Source organism: Pongo abelii, chromosome 4, assembly GCF_028885655.2.
Source record: "Pongo abelii isolate AG06213 chromosome 4, NHGRI_mPonAbe1-v2.0_pri, whole genome shotgun sequence".
Classification (NCBI taxonomy): Eukaryota; Metazoa; Chordata; class Mammalia; order Primates; family Hominidae; genus Pongo; species Pongo abelii.
The window spans coordinates 188,877,304-188,894,412 of record NC_071989.2 but is presented as its reverse complement, the minus strand read 5'-3'; the positions used below and the strand labels follow the sequence as shown (position 1 = coordinate 188,894,412).

General features: G+C 54.3%; 1 protein-coding gene across 1 annotated transcript in view; it reads left to right on the top strand.

Annotated features, from left to right (window-relative positions):
• RASGEF1C (RasGEF domain family member 1C) overlaps nt 1–17,109 on the top strand; it is a 107,225-nt gene that overhangs the window by 72,417 nt on the left and 17,699 nt on the right. The window contains exons 4-6 of the mRNA XM_024247285.3: nt 793–930; nt 10,713–10,913; nt 11,636–11,710. Of these exons, the coding sequence (XP_024103053.1) occupies nt 793–930; nt 10,713–10,913; nt 11,636–11,710 (414 nt within the window). The remainder of the gene's footprint in view (nt 1–792; nt 931–10,712; nt 10,914–11,635; nt 11,711–17,109) is intronic.

The window sequence follows — 17,109 nt, the reverse complement described above, 5'->3', positions numbered from 1 at the left end:
GCCTGCTGCCTCTGGTGGGCTTCCCTCCCCCAGCACATCCGCTCCACCTTCCCAGCCCTGGCCAGGTCCTGCGGGCTGCCTCTATTACACACGCGTCGGTAGGGCTCTACAGCTAGTGGGAGAAACCCAACTTCAACCCGCCTGAACCGAAAGGACTTAGCTGGCTCACGTACCTGCCCTGTCTCAGGGACCGCTGGCTCGGGCCTCAAACCACAGCATTGCACCGTGGCCTGTCTCCCTCCCACCCTCTGCTGCCGTTTCCCTGGGCTGGCCTCCCTCGGGCTGGCTGGTGCGGTGCTTGGCCGCCTCCACCGCACCAGGCTCACCCACCACCCTTTCCAGTCACGTGGAAGCCTCAATCCTTTTCTCTGCTGGTCCAGGGAGTCTCCTCATTGGCATATCCTAGGTCATGTGGCCACCTGTGAGCCAATCACTGTGCATGACGGAGGATGCCCTGCTCTGATTGGTCGGCACAGACCTAGACCCACCCCTGGGGCAGGGGCCGCTGCTCTGAGGACTCCTCACTCCCCGCAGCGCGAAGACTCCCCGGGGAGGGTGGAGCCGTCAACCGCAGAGAGGCCAGAGCAAGAGATGGCCCAGCCCAGAAATGTGTCCGTCCCCCTCCTCTCCCCGTGGGCGCAGAGCAGGATCGCACCCCCGCGCCCCCTCCCTGGCACAGAGAGGGCACGAGGCCCTGCCTGCCCCGGCGGCCAGACCCGCAAGGACGCGCAGTGAGGCTCACGTGCCCGCCCGGCGCCCCTCACCAGCGCGGTGCCCCTCGCTTGCCCGCAGGCCCGGGTCCGGAAGTTCGGCCCCAAACTGCTGCAGCTGTTGGCGGAGTGGACCGAGACCTTCCCAAGGGACTTCCAGGAGGAGTCGACTATTGGGCACCTTAAGGACGTGGTGGGCCGCATCGCCCCCTGTGACGAGGTGGGCAGCCGGGCGGGGGTCGCGTCACCCTGGGCCCCTCCCGTCCCGGGCCTGCGCCTGTTCCCGGCCCGCACCCCGGGGCCCTCATCTCCCCAACCTGCACACCACGGCCCCTCTAAATCCAGCCCCTTTCGGGCCCATCAAGGAATCAGGCACTGCAGAGCTGGGAGGGAACGCGGAGTCTGGTGACCTCTCCCTGACTGCTCTCACCAATGGCATCAGGTGGCGGGTGAGGGAGGACCCATTCCTGGGCTCTTGGGGCCAGGTGGCCAGGCTGTTGGCCTCTGACCTACTAGGCGGGGCTGGCAGAGCCCTGTCCTGGGCCTTGGCCATGGAGACCTCCCCCCCGCCCCTCCCCCACTTCCCCTGCAAGAAGGGCTGGGCTGGTGGTCAGTGCTGCTAGGCAGGGACCTGCAAATCAGGGCCAGGGAAGAGTGTCTACAGGATGAACAAAAAAACAGTAGCAAGGAAAATGGCCACATCTGCCCAAGCAGATCTTCCTGAGATCCTCTTTGCCTCCACGGGTAAGCTGCAAACCTTCAGGGTGGGGGCAGAGGAGGGGACAAGACCTCACCCCTGCAGTTAAACCACACCAGGTAAACACAGCCCTTGCCCTCAGGAACCCCAGTGGCTTGGGAGGCCTTAGGTGTGCTGGGCATCAAGTGCTGCTGTGGCCCACACCCGCTTTGCTCTCCCACCTGTGTTACTCTGAGGAGAACACTGAAGGGTCTCCAAGCCTCACTTCCCTTATGGGCGAAAGGAGGACAAAAATCTTCACCTCCGAGGATTATGGAGCTAGACGTCTCCTGGTGTGTTTACAAGGGGCAAGTTGATCAGCATCCCGGAATGCCACTGTGGGCAGCACTGGTGTAGCATTACCTGGAAGGGGGAAAGGTGGGAGGGGGCACATGTTGGTCGTCCTGGAAGGAAATGGAACATGGCAAGTTGGTAGCTGGTGACATGCCGCAGAGTAGGTCTGGACATGGCAGAAGAGCTGCGTGTGAGACAAGGGAAAACTGCCAAGACAGGCAGGGCAACAGGAAGCCAAACGCCCACGGCAGACATCACACAGGCTCTGAGGGAGGCACTGCCCCGGGTCACTTCACACAGCAGGCAAATGACTCAGAACTGAGCAGGCAAGTTCCAAGGCTCAGTGAGATGAGAGAGTGGTTTCCTCTTTCTCCTCCCCGTACTTCTACCCTCTTCTGTTCTGCTCCTCATCCCCTCCTCTTCCTCCTCCGCATCCCCTAATCCATCTCGAGATTGTAACATTTGGCTTAGGATGCAGCACAAAACAGGGCCAGGGAACAGTTGATGATTGGATGGGTGGGGGATGGGAACAGTGGAAACAGGGGATGGGGTGCTGGCTGACTGGGAAGACATTTGGCTACTTTTATAGATGAATGTGGGAAAGAATAGGTGACTGGGTAATTGGATAGGCAGGTGGATGCATGGGGTAAGTGGATGTGGAAAGATTAATGGAAAGAAGAGAGGGAGAAACGTAGGAAGGGTGGACAGGTGGGTGGGTGGATGTTTGAATAGATGGAGGGGAAAGTGGGTGGGTGGGTGGGTGGGTGGATGGTTGAACAGATGGAGAGGAAGGTAGATGGGTGGGTGGGTGGATGGGTGAATAGATGGAGAGGAAAGTAGATGGGTGGGTGGGTGGATGGATGAATAGATGGAGAGAAAGGTAGATGGGTGGGCAGGTGGATGGTTGAATAGGTGGAGCGGAAGGTGGATGGGTGGTGGGTGGGTGGGTGGATGGGTGGTTGAATAGTTGAATAGATAGAGGGGAAGATGGATGGGTTGGTGGGTGGGAGGTTGAATAAATGGAGGGGAAGATGGATGGGTGGGTGGGTGGGTGGGTGGAAGTGTGAGTAGATGGAGGGGAAGGTGGATGGGTGGGTGGGTGGATGGGTGAGCAGATGGTGGGGAAGGTGGATGGGTGGGTGGGTGGGTGGATGGGTGAGTAGATGGAGGGGAAGGTGGATGGGTGTGGGTGGGTGGATGGGTGAGCAGATGGAGGGGAAGGTGGATGGGTGGGTGGGTGGATGGGTGAGTAGATGGTGGGGAAGGTGGATGGGTGGGTGGGTGGATGGGTGAGTAGATGGAGGGGAAGGTGGATGGGTGGGTGGGTGGATGGGTGAGTAGATGGTGGGGAAGGTGGATGGGTGGGTGGGTGGATGGGTGAGTAGATGGAGGGGAAGGTGGATGAGTGGGTGGGTGGGTGGATGGGTGAGTAGATGGTGGGGAAGGTGGATGGGTGGGTGGGTGGATGGGTGAGTAGATGGTGGGGAAGGTGGATGGGTGGGTGGGTGGATGGGTGAGTAGATGGAGGGGAAGGTGGATGAGTGGGTGGGTGGGTGGATGGGTGAGTAGATGGTGGGGAAGGTGGATGGGTGGGTGGGTGGATGGGTGAGTAGATGGAGGGGAAGGTGGATGGGTGGGTGGGTGGATGGGTGAGTAGATGGTGGGGAAGGTGGATGGGTGGGTGGGTGGATGGGTGAGTAGATGGAGGGGAAGGTGGATGAGTGGGTGGGTGGGTGGATGGGTGAGTAGATGGTGGGGAAGGTGGATGGGTGGGTGGGTGGGTGGATGGGTGAGCAGATGGAGGGGAAGGTGGATGGGTGGGTGGGTGGATGGGTGAGTAGATGGTGGGGAAGGTGGATGGGTGGGTGGGTGGATGGGTGAGTAGATGGAGGGGAAGGTGGATGAGTGGGTGGGTGGATGGGTGAGTAGATGGTGGGGAAGGTGGATGGGTGGGTGGGTGGATGGGTGAGTAGATGGAGGGGAAGGTGGATGAGTGGGTGGGTGGGTGGGTGGATGGGTGAGTAGATGGTGGGGAAGGTGGATGGGTGGGTGGGTGGGTGGATGGGTGAGCAGATGGAGGGGAAGGTGGATGGGTGGGTGGGTGGATGGGTGAGTAGATGGTGGGGAAGGTGGATGGGTGGGTGGGTGGATGGGTGAGTAGATGGAGGGGAAGGTGGATGGGTGGGTGGGTGGATGGGTGAGTAGATGGTGGGGAAGGTGGATGGATGGGTAGGTGGATGGGTGAGTAGATGGAGGGGAAGGTGGATGAGTGGGTGGGTGGGTGGATGGGTGAGTAGATGGTGGGGAAGGTGGATGGGTGGGTGGGTGGATGGGTGAGTAGATGGTGGGGAAGGTGGATGGGTGGGTGGGTGGATGGGTGAGTAGATGGTGGGGAAGGTGGATGGGTGGGTGGGTGGATGGGTGAGTAGATGGAGGGGAAGGTGGATGGGTGGGTGGGTGGATGGGTGAGTAGATGGTGGGGAAGGTGGATGGGTGGGTGGGTGGATGGGTGAGTAGATGGAGGGGAAGGTGGATGAGTGGGTGGGTGGGTGGATGGGTGAGTAGATGGTGGGGAAGGTGGATGGGTGGGTGGGTGGATGGGTGAGTAGATGGTGGGGAAGGTGGATGGGTGGGTGGGTGGATGGGTGAGTAGATGGAGGGGAAGGTGGATGGGTGGGTGGGTGGATGGGTGAGTAGATGGAGGGGAAGGTGGGTGGGTGGGTGGGTGGATGGGTGAGAGGGTGAATGTTAGGAGGAAGCAAGGGTAGATGAGTGAATTGACGGTTCTGTTGGGTTGGGGGTCACTGTAAAAGAGGTGGGTGATAGCAGCTGGGTGAAGAGATGGGGACAGGTGGATGGGGATGGATGAGTGAAAGTGAATGGTGGACTGGTGGGTAGGCAAGTGGATTTGTGAGTGGGCAGATGTTAGAAGGAAGGAAGGGCAGAGGAGTGCATTGATGGATCTGGAGTGGGTCACTGTATAAAAGGGGAGGTGGGTGGTAGCACGTGGCTGAAGAAGAGGTGAGTGTGGGGATGGTGGGTGCTGGGTGGATGGTATGCAGGGGGTGAGACCCCAGTCTCCTGTTTTGTTCTCTTTGACCCCCAAGGGTCAGCAGTGAGGTCTGTCATATGACTAGGCAGATTTGACCTGCCTGATGTTGGAGCCATGTCTTGGTGGTGGGGCTGGGGTAAGCCCTGGCCTGGTTCCCCTCGGGAAACTAGTAGCACCTATCCACCTGGAGAACCCATAGGTCTCTCACCAGGCTGTGTAGTGTGGACTGGAATAAGAGTTTCCCAGTCCCAACCTAGGCCCCGGCCAGTAGTGCTTCCCCATGTCTCTGGTGACCTCAAGTTGCCCTTCCACAAAAAAGCATGCACCCCAAAGAGGACCTTCTCTGGGCACTGCCTCTCCTCACTGGGCACTGCTGTGGACTGTGGGTTGTTCCCCTCCTGGTGCAGAACGGTTCGAGATGGAAGAGCCCTGAACCAGACTGATGAGGCAGGGCCTGAGACCCAGCCTGAGCCCACCGAGATCCAGACTCGGAAACCACAGCTGCGTGACCTCAGGCAAGGTGCTTTGCCTCTCTGAGCCAGTTTCCTTATCAGTAAAACAAGATAATACCTGTCCCCACCACGCAGCTTTGCAGCGAGGAGTCCGTGAAGTCAGATGCGTGCTTGCTTCAGCACTCGATAAACAAGGGCTACGAGGAGAACAGATGGTTCCCGAAATCAGGCATAGGAGCATTGTTTCTTAAGTTTTACAGAACTTTTGTTGTGAAACATTTCAAACATACAAAAGTGAAGAATGGTTACCATGCACTCCTCTGTCCTCATCACGCAACTCCAACAATATTTTGCCGAACTGGTTTGTCCTGTCCCCTCACACATTTTGCTTTCCCACAAGTTAGCTGTAAGCAAACCATAGTACATAGGCTTTGCTTCCAAAATATTTCAGCATTATCTTTTTGAAAGATTTCTCACACAAGGGTGGAATAAAATGATAGAAAGTGCTGTGCACAAGATAATGAGGTGAGCACAGGTCTTTTCAGAGCTGTGTGTCTTTGGGCAACTTACTTAATCTCTCTGGGCCCTAAGTGTCTTTCTGTAAAAGGGAGGGTGATCATTCTTCCCTCACAGGGCTATGAGAGAACCACAGAGCTCAGGGCTGCAGAGGAGACAGCAGTGGGCTCCCCATCAGAGTGACAGTGAAAGGTGGCACCTTCCTCTTTCCACCGCCCACTCCCATGTCATCACTGTGCTCCACACCAGCTCTCGGCAGCTGGAGCAGCACTGGAGAGGGACTGAGGAGGCCATTCTCCATAACTGTGGTTCTGGGGAGTCCCAGGAAGCCTTCCCAGCATCGGGCCACCCTGTGCTGGGCAGCGGACCCAGACAAGTGTCATGGCCAGCCCAGCCTTTGTGGGGCTCCCGGTAGGTTGGACACAGTAGTCAGAGCTCAGGGAGGCCAGTGCCAAGGCTGAAGGAGGCTCAGGGAGCCAGGGAGGACCCCAGTGCTCTGGCCATACCCATTGGGCTGGCCACAGAGGAGGCCGACTCAACAGGCAGCCCCTCTCCAAGGACTGGTCTTGCTTTCTTTTTTTTTTTTTTTTTTTCTTTTTTTCTCTGAGACGGAGTCTCACTCTGTCACCCAGGCTGGAGTGCAGTGGCGTGATTTGACTCACTGCAACCACCACCTCCTGGGTTCAAGCGATTCTCCTGCCTCAGCCTTCTGAGTAGCTGGGATTACAGGCGTGCGCCACCACGCCCAGCTAATTTTTGTATTTTTAGTAGAGACGGGGTTTCACTATGTTGGCCAGGCTTGTCTCTAACTCCTGACCTCGTGATCTGCCCGCCTCAGCCTCCCAAAGTGCTGGGATTACAGGCATGAGCCACCGCGCCCGGCCTGGTCTTGCTTTCTAACTCACTCACACGGACTGTCTGGGGAACTGACCACCGCCCTTTGAGGCTCCCTCTGTGGCAGAGGTGGCAGAAAGCTGACATAGAGGACAAACTAGTGGAGGGAGCAGACCCCCAGGAGCTTCATGAGCTCCTGTGTCAGCTTTCTGCCACCTCTGCCTGTTATTTAGTAGGAGGACATCGGCCCTAGGCTGGCTCAGGAGGGAGTCTCCTAGAATTTCAGAGAACAAAGGCCAGTGCTCATCTGGCCTCATCTGGTCAGGGACAGGGGTTCCAGCTGTGAAATGCCCAGTCCAAGAGAGCTTGGAGGCACCTGGAGAGCCATGGCTGCCACCCAGGCCACCGTCGGACGACTCCGTATTCACAGCCAGCTCTATGCATGCAGCAGATGGCTCGTGGAAATAGAAGGAAACGCGGCTCCAGACCACCCAGCCTCCCGGGCAGCCTCCCAACTATGATCAGTGCGGAGAGAGGGCTTCAGCCCGAGGCAGGAGGGGCAAAGTGCTGTTCCACCCCAGCACGGCCTGGTGCTTCCTAAACGTGGACCCACGATAGTGACGAGGGAATGCCTTGACGTGCTCGGTGGTTTAGGTCTCTGGCCCTGCCCTTATCTACCAGCGAGATCTCCAAGCTCCTATCCACGAGTGTGGAGAAATCAGTGAGAAAATGAGAGGGGGCCAAGGAGCAGGGCAGATAGCATCCCCACACTCAGAGGGGACATAGAAGAGTCAGGAAAGAACAAACAAGCTAGAATCTAACATCACTGGAAAAATCTAAATAAATTAGCAAGCAGGAGAGGATGATTATTTGGAATGAATATTGGTTCATTCAACAGTAACAAATCTTGCTAAAGTGCGTTTTTAAAAAATAAGGCAATCTCATGGCCCTATCAAGGGGTAGGCACAGACACCCTGCAGCCTTGATTTTGGCACGGGCCTGCAGTCCGCCCTGACACCCTGCTGGAGAGAGCGTCTGCCTGTCAGCAGGTGAAGGCGGTGTTTATCCACGCATTCAGCAGACGCTGGTGGACACCTCCTGTGAGCCAGCTACGGCCCTTCATGAACACAGGGCAGCCCGCAGTTGGCTGTGTGGAGCTTGTGGTCCAGGGAGAAGAGATGCACGGGACAGAATCATTTCCCTGACAGCTCTAAAAGTGGTGTGGCAGAAGGGCTCACAGCACTGAACACCAATGGCCCATCTGGGGAAACAGCACTTGAGCTTCGGTCCAGTGGATGAGGAGAACATGCCAGAAGGGAGAAAGCTGTCCAGATCCTGCCGGGGACATGGGGAGTGGGGACATGGGGAGGGTGGGAAGGAGTCAAAGGGGCAGAGGAGTGACCTGGGTCCAGAGCACAGAAGGGGAGCAAGGGCGCATAGAGGCCACCACGCCTGGCCAGAGCTGACCTCGGGGCCTCAGAATCACGCCAGGACTCCTATCTTTGCACAAGCCATGGAGGCATTTTCAGGAACAGGGAGGCAGCGATCAGATTTGCATTTTGAACAGACCACTCTGGCTACAGGGTGGAGAGGAACCGGCGAGGATGCATTGGGAGCATTAAGGAGGCCAGTGCAGCCAGAGAGATGACAGTGGCCTGGCCTCCAGCGACAGTGGTGGGGTGCGCAGAAATAGAAGAAAATGAACTAGAGAAGGGTGGTGATGGCCTAGAGGGGCATGAGGGAGAGGGCGGGGTCGAGGATGGCACCAAGCCTGTGTGTCTGGTGGCCGACACGCTGTCCACCAACACTGGGGATACCAGCTTTGGACAAGGAGAGCCGACCTCCATTTGCTGTGCTGGGCAAACAGAGGACCGTGGGCCATATGACGGACCACCGCCCATGTGACTCTGGAGATCAGAGGGAGACTGCAGGTGTGAACCAGAATAGCCAGGAGCTAAGTAAGAGTGAGAAGAGAGGCCTAGACCGAGCAGGAAGAACCCCGAACCCCATCATCTCACGATGCTGAACACAGGCAAGCCTGCAGACAGCCCAAGGCAGGAGCAACCAGGAGGCTGAGGCGGAGGTGGCCAAGGAAGACGCAGCCCGAGAAGCGGCCACCGGCTTTGGTGACAGGAGGGCCCAACGAATTGACTGCTAGGAGCGGCAGCCAGGTGAAGTGATCCAGGAGTGAGTGGGAGGTGAGGAGACGAAGCAGCAGGTGTAGCCACTCGTGGGACTCTGGCTATGCCTGGGAGAGAGACAGGAGGTCCATGGAAGGGCCAGGGCCCACAGGGTACTGACCGTGCCCCCCAAGGCTGGCAGTGGCTGCGCCCCACTCCCCATCTTCCCAGCACTGAGATGAAGCCCTGGGAGGCAGTGTGCCGACCACAGTTTTGGACACAGCCTTCCTGAGAGGGGTCGTTCCCTCCATGGGTCCCCCGCCCGCTACCCCGCAGAGGAAGCAGGCCACTTCAGTTACCCAGTGTGGAGCCTAGGTTCCCTGGCCTCTGCTCCCAGCAGTATTCGTCCAGGTCACCCTATGCGACTTCTTTGATAGGACCACTGTCGAGACAATGGGTCATTTCCTCCCACACTGGAATAACAGCTCCACAGGGCTGCAAGATCTGTGCTGCCGCCGCTGTGTTATGAGAGCCCAGCCCTGCTCTGGGCACACAGTGGGTGCGCCGTAAGTGCTCACCCCCACCAGCCAGCTCAGACGCATGGGCTCTTGCTTTGGGCCACATCACGGGCTGGGTACAGGGATGAAAGGCCATGGTCACCCCTCAAGGGGCACCTCCTCTCCCACCGTCAAGGAAAACCTCATTATTTCCCCTCGGAAACCCCTATTTCCAAGGAAGTGCCATCAGACTGGCTGGGTTTGTTAAGGGAGACATCCTCATGTCCTCAAGGGTTTTGGTCTAACTCAGAGTGAGATGCAACCCCCTACAGCCAGGAGCCGGCCTGGGCACTGGCAGGGGCAGTGGTGGGAGCTGGAGCCTGGTCCCCAGCAATGGCGCGCCTTGACTGGACAGGCTGCTGCTCCCAGAGGCCTCGGGAAATAACGAGGGGTGGCAGTCGGCATTATCAGGTCACTTCAGAGATTGCAGGGAGTTTTCCTTCACGCAATTTTGAGACACACAGAACCTGCAGCGAGCGGTGGGCAGATGTGGCATCTGCATGCTGGCTGTGAGAGTCTGGGGGCTCCGATTGCTCCGGGGAGCCTCAGTCAGGGCCCTGGGGTGCTGCTGCTGTCTGAGGACGCTGGAGCCCTGCGCTCTGGTGGCGGGGTTGGGAGTCGTCTGGCACTCCTATGGCAGTGGGCAGCTGTGGCAGAGCCTCAGATGGGAGGAATGGGACAGGACGTGGCTTAACCCTAAGCCTAACTCAGAGCACAGGGGCCAGGTGCAGAAGGCGCCCGGGGGTTAGCCGGGCAGTTGTCCGACTCTTCTATCTGTTGCCCATGGAAGGAACGACCCCTCTCAGGAAGGCTGTGTCCAAAACTGTGGTCAGCACACTTCCTCCCAGGGCTTCATCTGAGTGCTGGGAAGATGGGGAGTGGGGCGCAGCCACTGCCAGCCCTGGGGGGCACGGTCAGTCCCCCGTGGGCCCTGGCCCTTCCACTGACCTCCTGTCTCTCTCCCAGACAACAGCACAGCTGGTCGGGGAAGGCCAAGCTGGGCCTGGGAGATAACAGAGGCACCATTAAAGCCAAGCCAAATGCCAGTCGTCTGCCCAGGGCAGGGCCCATGCCATGTCTCCCTCCTCTCTCCCTTTCTCTGGCTTCCTAGCCGTGCTCACCCCACTCTACCCCACTGCCCCAGACAGCTGCCCCCGGCCCCCGTCACCCTCCCTGACGTGTGCTCCTCTTGGCTCCCACCCACAGATGGGAAGCCCTGCAGCCTTCACCCCAGATCCCTTGCCAGGTGGCCCCAACCTGGCCGGGATTGGGTCCTGTTTCGGGGTAGGGGCAGGTCCTGGCCCCTGTGCTGGTACCTGGCCTTTTCTCCAGAGACCCTGAGGAAAAGACCCTCCCTTTGGAGCCCAGGAGGCTGCCTGGCTCCAGTGTTAGAGATGCAGAGATGGGTGTTCAGGCCTGAGTGCCCCTTTCCACCCACCAGGCATACCGGAAGAGGATGCATCAGCTCCTACAGGCTCTGCACCAGAAGCTGGCGGCTCTGCGCCAGGGGCCCGAAGGTCTGGTGGGTGCCGACAAGCCCATCTCCTACAGGACCAAGCCGCCAGCCTCCATCCACAGGGAGCTCCTTGGTGTCTGCAGCGACCCATACACACTGGCCCAGCAACTGACCCATGTGGAACTGGTGAGCCGGCCCAAGCCACCTTCCTCACCCGGGATTCAGCAGGACCCACACAGATACATTGTGCCCGCCCTGGCTTCCCAGAGCAGCCCCACAAGCTTGTGAAGGAGGCCCTGGCCTAGCCTCGAGCACGCACTGGGCTCCTTGTGGATGCAGAGGCCAAGGGCCCACCCCAGGGAGAGGGAGGCTGGGGCGGGTTCTTCCCTTTGAGACTGAGGGTTGATGGCGCCCTCCCTGCTCTCCAGGCACTCTTCAGCGCTCCCATGCGCTCGTTATGTCTCCATCGCCTGGCCAGGCAGGCCCTGTACACAGAGGAAACTAAGGCCCAGAAAGGTGAAGCGACTTGCCAACGTCACACAGCAGAAGGGACAGAGCCAGGGTTTGTTCTGACCCAGATGCCATGCTCCTGGCCACCAGCCCCTCCACCCCGCAGAGCAAGCAGGCCACTTCAGTTACCCAGTGTGGAGCCTGGTTTCCCTGGGCGTCACGCCCCATAGCATTGCTCCCTGCCCCCGTGAACCGGGAAAGGAGGGGCTGCCTCCTCCAGGGAAGGCGCTGAGCTCTGTGACAACCTAAAACCAGGTCTCCAAGCCCCAGTGTGGAGGGCAGTTGCAGAGTGACTGTTGTGAGGAGGACTAGGGGCTGGGGCACCACGGCAGGTCCCCCAGTCGACACCCCCTCCCCATACCTTCCCTCTTTTACCCACTCTTCCCCCTTCCCTGCAGGAGCGGCTGCGGCACATCGGGCCTGAGGAGTTTGTCCAGGCCTTTGTGAACAAGGACCCTCTGGCCAGCACAAAGGTAAGAGGCTCTTACGGGCTGTCCCAAAAGTGACCCTCACCCAGTGACTGGCCGCTCTCGGGGGAGCCCGCGAGCCTTCTCTGGGCGAGCGCTGGAGTGGCCCAGAGGGGAACAGGTGGGCTCGTGGGGGGGCCCTGCCCACTCCGCCGCGCCCCTCCAGCTCGGGGGCGGACCACGACAGCCGAGTCCCGAGTCCCCGGAAAGCCTGGACGTGCGGGACGTGGGGGTCACCCACCCAGCGAGGGCGGAGGAGTGGGCCAGGAACCAGGCCGTGGGCCGCGCTGCTCGGTTGGGCCAGGACCCTGGGCAGGGAGGAGGGTGGAGGACCCCCTGGCGCGCTCCGGGACCCCGTGCGCCTTCCCGGTGCGTTTCGGTGGGCGCCAGTGCCCTCCAGCGGCCACGCGGGGAAGCGCGGGTTGCTGCGCGCTGCCCGGGCTGGGTAAGGGAGCTCCTGGGGCCCGGGGCTCAGGACACAGCCCACGCACCCGGATTTCGATCCCGCCCTTCTGGGAGCCCAACCAGCAGGGTGCCGGTGCCTCCAACGGGCTAAATCCAAGCCGGAATGGCAAACATTGTGCCTTCTGCCCTCACACCGAATAAAAGTACAAACTAAATATGAGATGGCATTTTCACTTCTCAGATAAGCAAAAATCACCTAGTAGGTTAGACACATTGTGGAAGGCACACTCCACGTGGCTGCTGTGGTGAAGCTGGCGCAGCCACTTTGGAGGGGAGACTGGCACTAGCATCAACGCTTTAAATGGACTTTCTTGACCTCAACTTTCCATACCTACGAATTTATCCCACAGATGCACACCCATGTACGCGAACATGCACGGACGAAGATATTTGGGATAGACAATGTTTATTATGGCCAAACACTGGGGGCAGATTGCCTTATCACCCATGGGGACTGGATTACAAATTATGAAACATCTATAACTAGAATGCTGTGCAGCTATGAAAGGGAATAAGGTGGACAGAACAGTCTCCAAGACCTATCCGTCCAGGCACTGAGAGAAAACGGTAGAGGGAAGAGCAGGGGCAAGAGTGTGTGACCATTTGGGTAACAAAAAAAAGAGGGTAACACAAAACCATGTATGTTGCCTGTGTCTGTAAGCACTCTCTAGGAATGCTGCCTGCTCTGGGAATTCTGAACAACTGTGGTGCTGGGAGGCAGGAACGGGAGGGAGTTTTTTGTTTTTTGTTTTTTGTTTTTTGTTTTTTTTTGAGACGGATCTCGCTCTGTCGCGCAGGCTGGAGTGCAGTGGCGCGATCTCCGCTCACTGCAAGCTCCACCTCCCGGGTTCACGCCATTCTCCTGCCTCAGCCTCCCCAATAGCTGGGACTACAGGCGCTGCCACCACACCCGGCTAATTTTTTGTATTTTTAGTAGAGATGGGGTTTCACCGTGTTAGCCAGGATGGTCTCAATCTCCTGACCTTGTGATCTGCCCGCCTCGGCCTCCCAAAGTGCTGGGATTACAGGTGTGAGCCACCGCGCCCGGCCGAGATTCTTACAAGATTGTTTGGTTTGGGGCCATTTCCAAATATTACTTTTTTATTGTGAAATACATCAAGACGACACATGACATTTGTTTTATCTCCCCTACTGTAGATGAACATTTGTGTGTCCAGCTTTTTGCTGTTATAAATATTCCCACAGTGGACATTCTTACACCCGCTGGTATACACGAGTGCACACTTTCTCTAGAGTGTCCGTTCTCAAAAGGCTCAGGATCCCTTTATACTCTTAAAAATTATTAAGGATCCCAATTAACTTTTGGTTATATAGACTATATTTATCAATATTTATATTAGCAATTAAGATTACCTTTTTTTTTGAGACGGAGTCTCACTCACTTTTGTCACCCAGGCTGGAGTGCAGTGGTGCGATCTCGGCTCACTGCAACCTCCACCTCCCGGGTTCAAGTGATTCTCCTGCCTCAGCTTCCCTGAATAGCTGGGACTAAAGGTGTACGCCACCACACACGGATAATTTTTGTATTTTTTTAAATGTTTGTATTTTTATTAAAGACGGTGTTTCGCCATGTTGACCAGGCTGGTCTCAAACTGCTGACCTCAAGTGATCCACCCATCTGGGCCTCCCAAAGTGCTGGGGTTACAGGCATGAGCCACTGAACCTGACCCTAAGATTAATTTTTTAAAATGTTTATTCAAAAATAACAATAATAGCCAAGCAGTGGCCCATTGTTTCAAAATGATCACTTCTAGAATGCCTAAAGAGAAGCAAACGGACTGCTTGAGCCCAAGAATTCAAGTCCAGCCTGGGCAACATAGATAGCAGGAACCCATCTCTCTAAAAACAAAACAATAAAAACCCATTACATGGTAACATAAATAACATAGTTTATGAAAAATAATTCTTTTTTCACAATAGGAAATTACTGAGAAGAGTGGCATTGTTTTATAGTATTTTTTACAAGTGTCTTTACTGTCTGACTTAATAGAAGACAGCTCGATTCTTTTCTCTGCTTCTGCATTCTGTCTCTTGACATAGTTTTTTGGTTGAAGAAAATCCAACCTCACACCAATAGGTAGCTGGAAAAGGGAGGAGTATTTTACCACCTTTTCAGATAATTGTGAATATGCTTCTTTGATACCACACTAAAACTCAGCAAGTGATAGCTTTTGAAGATTAACTACAACATGAAATCTGAAAAGATACCAGTGAACTTTCTGTACTCTGATGTTGAAAGCCATTGATCTGTCTTGAATCTTGATGCACAATTTTGTGACATCAGACATTGGTCATACGGGAAAATACGGGTTCACTGTGTTAGGCAGATCTTCCAAATGTTGGCACATTTCGTAGTACAACATTTTAGAAATCACATGATTATCACTCTTAGTCTCATTTTTAAGTCTGTAAGTATTGGGAAGCTGTCAGACTCACAGAGGCAGATACGTGTCTTACAAGTTCCCAGTTTCCTCTTGAAAGCCTTAATTTTATCATTGGCAACAAATATTGTCAATTATTCTCCTTTTTTAAATGACTAAGCCAAGAACTTTCAGTTTTTATTTTTTAAACATCATTTAACAAGAAAAACATTCAACCAAATTAAAAAGAATTAGGTTGGATTAATTTGCAATAAAATAATCACCTTAAAATATCAGCCCTTCTATTTAGGGCCAAGGAGCCCAGTAGTTCCTGTTTGGACGGCAGAATTGCGCAATTATTTTTACCTATATCTGATGGCACAAAAAAATAAGTCTTACAACTTCCACTGACACCTTCCCCCCCTCCAGAGTAGATAGAGTTCATACAATTGCATCTTAGGTCAGTACTTAGGCTCTTAAAAATCATCTTACATTTTAAAATATAATACAACTACTCTGGTAACAAGAATACTTACAAATACCTTAGGTGATTGCATGACACATTAGACTGCTCAAAGAAACAGCAAAGATGAAAAATAATGTACAAGAATTATAGTCCCTTGTTTATAGAAACCATCCAAATAAAATATTTTCCCTAATTTCAATTGTTCTCCTTTAAATGACAGGTTCGTTTTGTTCATTTTCAAGGAAATATCAGCCAAACACTGAAGTCTCAATTACCACAGTAGGTCTAGGAGTCCTTCTTTAGAGCAGAAACGGTACTCCAAGAAAACAGTGGCCCGTTCAGCTCACGAGTGAACGAAGTGCTTTCCCTCAAGACAACCGGCACACTTTCTGTATGCAACAGAAGGGCTCCATGTGCACAAACCGTTATGTCACATAGAATATGGAAAACCTCAGAAATCTAGACTGAATAAAAGTTAAAAGTTTTGCCTTGTTTAGGGCATTCTTAAGTCACACTCCCTTTTTTCTTCTTCTGGGCGATTTTCCCCACCATTGCTTTTGCACCATCGGTACAAATTTCAACACAGTGGAAAAGGCAGTAACATCGTATTATTATGAAAATAGCCAGCCGGGTGCGGTGGCTCACGCCTGTAATCCCAGCACTTTGGGAGGCCGAGGCTGATCACGAGGTCAGGAGATCGAGACCATCCTGGCTAACATGGTGAAACCCCGTCTCTACCAAAAACACAAAAAAACTATGCGGGTGTGATGGCGGGCGCCTGTAGTCCCAGCTACTTGGGAGGCTGAGGCAGGAGAATGGCGTGAACCCGGGAGGCGGAGCTTGCAGTGAGCCGAGATCGCGCCACCGCACTCTAGCCTGGGCGACAGAGCGAGACTCCATCTCAAAAAAAGAAATAAATAAATAAGCACAGGACTCCATATTTTTCCATTACCTCCAGTGTGTATTTATTGTATGTCCTGTCTGCTTGTTGCTGGTTTAATGAATGTAATTTACTTTTGTATATCAAGTTTAAATTTGACAATATCGTAAATTCTAATAATTTGTAATTATTAGACAATATCGTAATTCTAATAATTTGTATTCTTTGGGGTTTTTCACATAGGCAAATACATCTGGGAGTAATGACAGTTTTGTTTCCTCCTTTCCAATCCTTATTCTTTTGAGTTCTGTGGTAGTCATAGCGTAGAACCCTCCACTAATAGGAATTAGACAAGAGTGATCGATAGACTTTAATCTATCATTTTAAATCTCTGAAATGTTGAGATTGTTATTGCAGAGTAACACTACCAAATCTAACTTTTTTGTTTTTTGTTTGTTTGTTTGTTTTCTTGAGACGGAGTTTCACTCTTGTTGCCCAGGCTGGAGGGCAATGGCGCGATCCCAGCTCATTGCAACCTCCGCCTCCCGGGTTCAAGCAATTCTCCTGCCTCAGCCTCCCGAGTAGCTGGGATTATAGGCATGTGCCACCACGCCCGGATAATTTTGTATTTTTAGTAGAGACGAGATTTCTCCATGTTGGTCAGGCTGGTCTCGAACTCCCGACCTCAGGTGATCTGCCCGCCTTGGACTCCCAAAGTGCTGGGATTACAGGCATGAACCACTATGCCCAGCCTGACTAACTTATTGTGCTAACTTGCACCTCTGGTACAATGTCAAATAGAAGTATTGATAGCTGGCATCTTTATTTTATCCTGATTTTCAAAGGAACGCTTTTAACGTGTCCCAATAGAGTATGATGTTTGCTACAGGATTTCTTTAGACGCCTATTATCAGCTTAAGGAAGTATCTTGTTCCTTCCTAGTTTTCTGAGAATTCTCATCATGAATGGTTGTTAAATTTCATTTATTTTTTCTGGATCTGTTACTCACATATTCTCTTCTCCTTTAAACTGTTAGCTGATTATTTATATTAGTTTTTAAAATAAATGTTTCTTTTGTTTGTTTTGGGTTTTTTGTTGTTGTCGTTGTTATTGTTGTTTTCGAGACAGAGTCTTGCTCTTTTTCCCAGGCTGGAGTACAGTGATGTGAACACAGCTCACTGCAGCCTCAACCTCCCGGGCTCAAGTGATCCTC